The sequence below is a fragment of the Gavialis gangeticus genome, unplaced genomic scaffold (genome assembly GCF_001723915.1).
Source record: "Gavialis gangeticus isolate Ggan-Ray unplaced genomic scaffold, GavGan_comp1, whole genome shotgun sequence".
Lineage (NCBI taxonomy): Eukaryota > Metazoa > Chordata > Crocodylia > Gavialidae > Gavialis > Gavialis gangeticus.
The window spans coordinates 49773451-49783068 of NW_017729004.1; the positions used below are offsets into that span (position 1 = coordinate 49773451).

Genomic DNA, 9618 nt, shown 5'->3' on the forward strand with positions numbered 1-9618 from the left:
TCTGGGACTTGTAGTTCTTAAGAGACCATATCTCATAGGAAGGGACACTATTCTCTGTGTCTCTTAAGTGCATTTTTAAAGGGCAGTTTAATATATATATATATATAAACCAGAGATTTACAAACTTTTTCTTTTTGTGTATTCCCTTCCAGTTTTACCAGCTGCCTGCATACCCCTACCAACATATGTTTTATATTTTAACCTTTTAAATGCGAATGATTATTATAATGAAAATTAAATCTGCCATAACACAATTTCTTTCATGTACCCCCCAGAGATGCCTTGTGTACCACAGTTTGGGCACCCCTGTTATGAAATCATGAACAGGCTATGCTCATTGAATATAATGTCATATTAGATATAATGTCATTTCTAAATTTTCATAGGTGCACGGGGCCAGCCTCGAGTTCAGTTTCAAAGGAGAGCCCTTACGTTGCCAGAGAACACCAGCTATAGTGATCTGACAGCATTTCTAACTTCAGCCAGTTCACCTTGGGAAGTAGACCGTTTTCCATATCTACAAGGATCAGATGGAAATGGAACAGGTAATTTTGAGTATTTTTTATACTGGTTGTGGGGAGAGAGATATATTTTTTACCAACTATTTGTTTCTGCCTCCACAAACAAACTCATCTTGAATTCTGATGATAATATGGGAGCTACGCTTCTGTTAAAATCCTAGGCCCAACAGGCAGATGTCAACCTGACAACGTGCCTGTGCAGATGGCCCTACTTGGCCCCCTTTTTGGCAGTCTCTGTATGGGAGTCAAGGGCTAAATCCATATGGATAATGAAGTCTTCTTCTCCCTTTCGCATAATCCCTACAGAAAAAAAGTTTGGTATGCATCAATCTTGGTGGAAAAAATAACTTCATTTTGCACTTCTCCTTTGGTGACCTGTCTTCAAGTGTGTCAATTTGAGTGGAGTTTTTTTTAAGTTCTACGTTTTTATCCCGTTTTAATAAAAAGTAAAACCCTGATGTGTGGGAAGGGTGAAAGAGAATTTGTTCCTTAGATGCTGCAGAATTAGTCATCCCTAATTATTCTTTTGTTTGGAAGTATGTAAAATGCCCACGTTCTGGGGATTTAACATTGTACATTGTGCTGGTGCTCCAACAAAGAGTTGTTTCAATAGTCTTGGTAAATACAGAATAATTTTGGATCCCACTTAAACAAAAAGCCATACAGATTGTTTTACTACAACGAGAAAAAATATAAAAACTTCTTACAAAAAACAATCTCCACAAGACATTGAACTCAAAGCCTTATTACATTTTAAATCTTAAGTTGAATCACCTGCTGCTATCTTTCCTTTTCTAGCTTAGTCTTCTCGGGCTGCAGTTATTTCTGCTTGTTAATAGAGGACATTTAAAATATTGTCTCAAGTGCATACGGTGTATGTGAGTGATCTTGCCAACATTTCCATAAATAACTGACAAAATACAATTCCCCCCAGCCCCTGTTCCCTCGTGTGAACGCAGTAATTTGTCTCCTCTCCTTTCACCCATCTGTTTGCCCCAAGGAGCCAATCTTATCTTCTCTCCTGAACTCCCTCTTGCAAACTCTTCCCTCATTCTTTATATTACTGTATTTACCTAAGTCCAAGACAACTTGGAATTTAAGGAGCCGGGCCCCGATGCCTGCAGCGCGGAGCAGGCAGCAGCTCCTCCCCAAGGCAAGGCAGGGGCAGGGACCAAGCCGCGCACTGCACAGGCTCCACTGGCTGCAGGAACCTGCTCCGGTCCCCAGCCCCTTCAGGCAAGCTTCGCCCCGAGCCCCGCCAGCTTCACCTTAATCTTAGCTTTCATCCCTGTGCCGCAAGCCCCACAGCTCCCGCGCCAAAGCCCGGCAGCCCCATGGGCCTACTCCCTGCCTCTGCGCCTCGGTGCAGCCTTTGAAAGCAATGCCATGTGCCTTGCTCCGGACCCGGCCAGTGGCAGGATGCACACGGTGCTGCACCGCTTTCAAAGGCTGCAGTGAGGCGCGGAGGCAGGGAGCCGTCAGAGCGCAGCCTGCATGTGGGTCCGAGAGACATGACAGGGAGGTACACACACTTAATGTAACAGGTACTGGAGACAAAGTCAGCTCTTTGGTAACTGAAGACAGAGAACTCAAATGCTTGGCCATATTTAAGTATTAATTAAGTCTTAATCCTGGCCACATCGACATGATTACAAGGTAGCATGTGGGTATTACAGCTAGTTTCTTCTATTATTTACAACAATGCAAATTAAAAGCAGAATTGGGCCTTTAAAGAAAAACATCTAATAAGATAATAAATAGACTGAGACAAATATTAAAGAATGCATCTGGTACACAGTATAATATTAAAGATTAAAGGGGGAAGCAGACCAATTCGGGAATGGACCGAAGCAGCGTGCTCGCGGACTAAAGTGGGGTGCTCATGGATGGCTACACCTTAGAAGGAACATTGCCTGCATCCACTGTGCAGTTTCCCCCACATTCTTCCTTCTGTAAGTTCCTCTGCCACATAAGCCACCCTAGCCTGGGGCAAGCTCCAGGTTCATCTCCAAGCCAAGGGCCAAAGCCAGAGCTAAGCTTCCACCTGCTCCAGGCAGATACTCAAAACTAAAATGAGGTTTTCTTTTTCCCCTATGGGGATTGTTGTGAGGGGGTGGGAGGACCTTGTCTCAGATTACAAGAAATATAGTAATCTTTAATGTTTTGCCCATCCCTAGTTCCTTCCCTTGTCAGATATGTTGTAGTCTCAAGTATCTTTGCTTTTCCCCTCCTAATTGACCCCAGTTGCTACACCCATACTGCCCCCCTGTCTCCAGCAACTATCTGTAGTTCCCCTCCTCCAGTTCCATCCAAGGCTCTTTCCAGTCTGGCATCTGGTCCTTGGTCTCTGCTGAAACCATTCTTGACAGAAGATCTGATTACTTCCTTTTAGCCGGACCTTGGAACAATTGGAACTATTCTTTCCCCTTAACTTTTTGGCTGCCTTTAACACAGTTGACCATGGTCATCTTTGGGCAGCAAATGTACACTTGGAGTGACTTCATAAAGGGAGGAGGCGCTCAGGAGCAGAGGCACAGCAGCAGAGTTCTGTGTCTAGGACAACCACATGACTCCTAGGACAGCATCAGCTCCCACCATGTTGATTGCAGGAGAAGAGATGGGGCTACTTTTGCTCTTCCTCCCTCCATAATGGCAGTACCTGGGGCTGTTGTCCCATACTGCAGTAATGAGTCAGTGTCTCATGTAGATGCAGCCAGTGTCATCCATCTCTTGCATCTCTCCACTAGCTTCCTCTTTATCACAACAGGCTACACTTTCCAGGCCCCTTGCAGTCTAGTGGCTCTCCCATTCATTAACAAGTATTGTCCACTCTCCTAAACTACTCAGGATGCCAGCCTGTGTCACGGAATTGTTAAATTTTCAGATAGACATCTTTCATATAGACATCTCTTATGCCACTTCTCACAGTTGGGCAGCTTCACTTCTGTTTACACATTTCTCTTAGAATTCTTCTTTGCCATGAATGAATAAAATGCTTGACAACAGCGTTCTGCGACCACTGCCTTTCAAGCTGTCTACTAATTGTCTCATTGGGTGCTTGCCGACATTTAAAAAAAACAACAACGAAAAACAGTGCTTTACTTTAAACTGTGCACATTCCCATGCTAAGCCCCATGCATGCCCAAAAGAGGCAGCATGTTACTTCCAGCCGCCTCTGCAGAGTCTGTAGAGATCATGTGCTTTAGTGGGGCTTTTTTGGCACTTTTATTTAATAGCTGAATGAATTGGCTTTAGCTAAAAGCCCTGCTGAAGTGCCAGTCTTTACAGATGCTGCAGAGCTGGGTTGAAGTAATGCGCTGCTGCTTTTGGTAAAGCACTTTTTTTTTTAAAACATCTGCAGGTAGCTATTGTTTCCTTGTACTCCTCTGTCTGTCTGCATCTTCCTGTTGTCTCTTTGGAACAGGAACCATTTTTTTTCCCCCTGTGTTTGTCCAGTATGTTTCACAGGGGATCCTGGTCTATGACAAGGACTCTTGGCCCAATGGTAATACAAATAATAATTAATAAGAAAGGATTGTATGAGCATTAATTGCTAGGAGTGACATAATCTCCAAGTCTAAAAAGTGGCTCTCCTGTAGAACAGGAGCCATGCAGAATAACTTACCTGGATTCCCTTCTGTACCTCATAGAGGCATCTTAGATACATATTTCCAGTATCCCATTTATGGCATACCCATTTGTACCCTTTGACACCGCACTCAAAGGGAAACCTCCTGTAGCTGAGTGTGAGGGAGCTGTTAGCCATCATGCAAAAGTATCGTAGGTATATCCAAAGAAATAGGGTTTAGGAGTTTGAAGATATAAGGTTCAAAATTACAGGTCAGGTAAAATGTCCTCTACTAATACTAAATGGCTTTTTTTTCTTGTCCTCAAGAAATGTTAAGAGTGTACGTTTTCTAAGTGTGGTATTAATTTCTCAATATTTAAAGCTTCTCACTTGAAATATTTGTTAAGTATACCTTAGGTTTATCAGCTGTTGAGTAAAAGATGAGACTACCAGCTACTGGGGATTATTTCATTTTTTTAAATTCCCATATTTAAGAAAAAGAACAAAAAAGGCACTTGAAAATTACTTAATCCCAAGTGACACACCAGTAATTTCTGTAGGAAGTATAGATTCTTCCTGAACAGAGTTTGCTGTCGGTTTCAGCTAAGTTCTTATCTTACATAGAGACCAGTAGTATTTAGAAGCATATCCTCCCATTGTTTAAATATATTTACCCTGCTGTCTGGTGTGCATCCATTGTAGCTTCATAGCAGTTTTAACTAAAAAAAATATATCCTTTTGAATTCAGTAGGTGATTTTCAAGGATTCTTGCCTGTCTATTTAGGACAGTAACATGGGACAATTAACATGTAATGCACAACTCAGTCTATTATAAACAGGAGCAAGAAAAAAGCCTTTTGAGCCTTGGCTTAATGTTTATGTTAACCTCATGTTGTGGAGTGGTAAGATGGCTTCATAAGATCCAAGTCTTTTGAGCAAACAAAACAATACTCTCTGTATTCTAATGAAATAAAATACCCACAAATTGTGGTGTTACTTCAGCTATTGCTATGGACTCTTTTGTAAAGAGTGGATTCAAAGTCATAATGGATTTCCCTTATAGATTTTTCTAGGGCATTTTACAGGTCACCAGGTGTCAAAAATGACAAGAAATAAATGCAAACTGACATTTATTGCAGTTGCTCCAATTTTAATCGTTGTACATGCATACCCATTCATAGCAGCTGCGTCTTTCATAAGCATTCGTTTAATTTGCTTTCACAACTCAGGCAAGAAACTTAATTTTTATATGAAAAAATAGATTTTGTGGATCGGGTGATGGCTAACACGTTCCTTGTTGTTGTAGGAAATGGATTTAAGGAATACGCTTGCCACCTTAGAATGTAAACTTTTCAGCCTGGCACTATTACATGAAATGTTAACATAAATTGAAAGGAGGCAAAGAAATCTTCACCAGAACTCCCTCTTTTCACTGGGTGATTTATTTTACATGTACATGTTAGCTATCACGTTTACAAAGACACTGGCACCAAAAAGAGCAAAATTTGGAACTAGAAGCTGTCTAACATATAACCTACATTTCAGATGTTTATAAAATCCAGCGTAAATACTTAGAAGATAACTCTCATCCCTGGGGATTTATACATGCAAAAACAAAGTGATCAGGTACTGACATGCTTTGTTAACAGAAATATATTTCTCTGACAAGCTGACAACTTGCATCACTCTGAAGAGGAATTCCTCATTACAGTATTGAGTTCTTTACTAGCATGGCTAAAACATGCTTTCATTGTAAATTAAGTGCTGTTATGTGGTAAATGTAACTACCATCTAACAAAACTGAGCCTTTCTGCCTGCATACATCAGACTACACCAAATTCTTGACCAGACTCTACTAGACACAGTTATTTGTTGTATTTGTATTGCATATAGGCGGTGGAAGCTGCGGGAAGCTACCAAGGAGGAGTATACCTACTTGGCCTGGAATTGCAGGGAGGCAGTTAGAAAAAACAAAGCAACTACAAAGCTGAGGCTGGCAACACAAATTAAAGACAACAAAAATCTTTTTTTAGGTATGTAGGGAGTAAAAGAAAGGTGCAGGGCAGCATAGGACCCCTACTGAACAAGAAGGACCAATTAGTGACAGAGATGGGGAGCAAGGCTGAGCTATTCAATGACTTTTTTGCCTCAGTGTTCCTGAACAGGGCTCAAGATAAGTCTCCTAATGGGCTCTTAGATGGACATCAGAGGGACATCCGCCCACCAACTGTCAACGCTGACTTGGCGCAGAGTCACTTGGATGGACTGGATGTGTTCAAGTCAGCAGGCCCAGATGAGCTTCATCCACGGGTACTGAAGGAATTGGCCGGTGTCATAGTAGAACCACTGGCACGGGTGTTTGAGCGCTCATGGCGCTCGGGTCAGGTCCCAGGGGACTGGAAAAGGGCCAATGTGGTCCCTATTTTCAAGAACGGGAAGAAGGAGGATCCGAGTAATTATAGGCCAGTCAGTCTCACCTCCATCCTTGGAAAGGTCTTTGAAAAGATTATGAAGGATTATATTTGTGGCAGTCCAGCAGGAAAAATAATGCAGCAGGGAAACCAGCATGGATTCATAGCAGGTAAATCGTGCCTGACCAATCCGGCTTTGTTTTATGAGTCACAAAATGCTTAGACACAGGAGTAGAGGTGAATGTCGCTTTCTTGGACTTTAGCAAGGCCTTTGATATGGTATCTCATCCTATTCTCATAAATAAATTAAGAGGCTGCGACATAGATGTTTACATGGTCTGCTGGGTGGCAAATTGGCTTAGCGGTCACACCCAGAGAGTGGTAGTAGACTGGTTGGTATCAACCCGGAAGGATGTGAGTAGTGGGGTCCCACAGGGTTTGGTCCTTGGACCTGTACTCTTCAATATTTTGATCAGTGACTTGGATGTAGGTGTGAAGTGTACTCCGTCCAAGTTTGTGGATGATACTAAATTGTGGGGTGAAGTGCACGCTCTGGAGGGTAGGGAAAAATTGCAGGCAGACCTGGACAGGTTAGAAAAGTGGGTAGTACAAAACAGGATGCAGTACAACAAGGACAAGTGCAGAGCGATGCACCTAGGGTCCAAAAATATCCAGCACACCTACTGGCTGGGAAGTGACCCTCTCAGCAGCACAGAAGCGAAAAGGGATCTCGGAGTCATAGTGGACTCCAAGATGAACACGAGTCGTCAGTGTGACGAAATCATCAGCAAAGCTAACTGCACGTTATCATGCATCAGCAGATGCATGACAGAGAGAACCAAGGAGGTGATACTTCCCCTCTGTGTGGCATTGGTCAGACCGCAGTTGGAGTACTGCGTCCAGTTTTGGGTGCCGTACTTCAAGAAGGATGTTGATAGACTCGAGAGGGTCCAGAGGAGGGCCACTTGTATGATTAGGGGCTTACAGGACAAGCCCTATGAGGAGAGACTAAGGGACCTGGACCTCTTCAGCCTCTGCAAGAGAAGGCTGAGGTGATCTTGTGGCCACCTACAAATTCATTAGCAGGTCACAGCAAGAGGTCAGAGATGCTCTGTTCACCAGGGTGCCTCTTGGGGTAACAAGGAACATGGTCACAAACTGACAGAGATCAGATTTAGGCTAGATATCAGGAAAAACTTCTTCACAGTAAGGGTGGCCAAAATTTGGAATGGGCTTCCAAGGGAGGTGGTGCTCTCCCCTCACTTGGGGGTCTTTAAGAGAAGGCTGGATAGGCATCCAGCTGGGGTCATCTGACCCCAGCACTCTTTCCTGCCTATGCAGGGGGTTGGACTTGAAGATCTGTTGAGGTCCCTTCCGACCCTAGCATCTATGAATCTATATGATACTTTAATGACTTACTGTAGTGTTTCTGAGGTGCAGAATGGATGATTTCAGAGATTGGTGTACATCTGATGTACAGTCCTGTGATTCTAGATCACTGTTTTTGTGTGGTCCAGATCAGTAGTGATCAAAAGCTTTTTCCAATGTGTGCCTGTGTTTGCCTATATGAAATTAGTGGTCTGAACTACGGAAACTGCATTTTAGAATTCTCCTAGATTGAGAAACTTAGAAAATGGGACGTCTGTTTTCTTGCAGTACCTGAAAATGAGTTTAATTTTATTTTCTCTTTATGACCATTTTTCATCAAATAGTACAGAATATAATGTTTAATAGAAACATGTAACTTGGAATGTTAGGATGATATTTATTCAGTTGTTTTTTCACTTGATAGGAAATAACACCAGGTATGACCTTACCCCTGTTACTGCAGTCAGTGTTCATTTGCTCAACAGTGACGGGACTCCAATCCCAGTGAATGGCCCCATCTATGTAACAGTGCCTCTGCCAGCAAACAGCAACCTGAAGCACAATGCTCATGTTCCAGCATGGAAGTTTGACCAAAAATTTGGTAAGCAATTCTTGGTAACTGTCTTGCATGTGGTTTCATTTCTCAAACTAGTTTTCTTGCTGGTTTTCATGTGTTGGTATTGGGTTCCCCTTAGAGCGTACAAAAATCTGCCTTCTTTCTTTATATGAAAATAGAAAAAATAGAAAAATAGAAAATAGAAAAAGCTGGATGATTAGTTTTTAGAAATGTAACTTGGCTGCATAAAGTCTCTGTTTCTAGTTAAAGCATTTCATGCAAACTTCAGAGTATTTGCAAAAGGAATATTAACAATATTCAGTATTTTTGCATAAACACTCAACTGCGTTCCAGCAGTGTCTATTTCAATGTTTTCCAGGAATTTTTTTCACCTAAGGACTGGGAAGCAATGCCGCTTACTAGACTAGGAGATCTGAATGTTATTCCTGGCTCTGCCATAGGCCTGCTGGATGACCTTAAATAAGACATTTCAGCTGTCTGTTTCCCCATATATCAAATAGGGATACTGATACCAATTTAGTAAATCACTTTGAACTTCACAGATGACAAGCTCTTCATAAGAGCCAAGTAGTAATATAATAGGGTTCTCCCTTATACTTATAGAAATTACAAAACCAACCATGGGCATATAAAAGTTATCTGAACATTTTGAAACATTAAGGACCCTCAGAAACCTAAGCCATAAAGCGCACTGAATTGTTTCTGCTGCTCTTTGCTGAGGGGGAATTTCACTCCTGTACTGAGCATCAGTACAAGGTATCTGCCTCTTTCGCCCTTATGTTTTCAAGGTATAAACAAGGCTTGCATTGTACATAGAGTGGAGCTGGCCCTCTGCTCAGGGATGAATTTCACCTTGAATAACTTAATTGGTCTGTGAAGAACACTTCAGATGAAGACAGGAGAATGGATGAGAAAGCTAGAGATTAGGAAATATAAGAAAAATGGAAAATCAAGAATCATGGATCACTGGAAAGAATTAAATTATATGCCCCTGGCTGGTGAAAGATTTCGATGAAGTTAGGATATCTTGCAGAAGTTCTTAGAAGAATTGGCATGAAACCATTGTGTTTTTTCTATGGTGAGAATTTTGCTTATCTCTTGCTTCTATTTACTAAAGTGTGTGTGTGTGTGTGTGTGTGTGTGTGTGTGTGTGTGTGTGTGTGTGTGTGTGTG

General features: G+C 42.0%; 1 protein-coding gene across 3 annotated transcripts in view; it reads left to right on the top strand.

Moving 5' to 3' along the window:
• The window catches only part of FAM171A1 (family with sequence similarity 171 member A1), a 139405-nt gene that overhangs the window by 102353 nt on the left and 27434 nt on the right, over positions 1-9618 (top strand). For all 3 annotated transcript variants that reach the window (XM_019508353.1, XM_019508354.1, XM_019508355.1), the window contains 2 exons: positions 387-545; positions 8293-8469. In XM_019508353.1, the coding sequence (XP_019363898.1) occupies positions 387-545; positions 8293-8469 (336 nt within the window). The remainder of the gene's footprint in view (positions 1-386; positions 546-8292; positions 8470-9618) is intronic.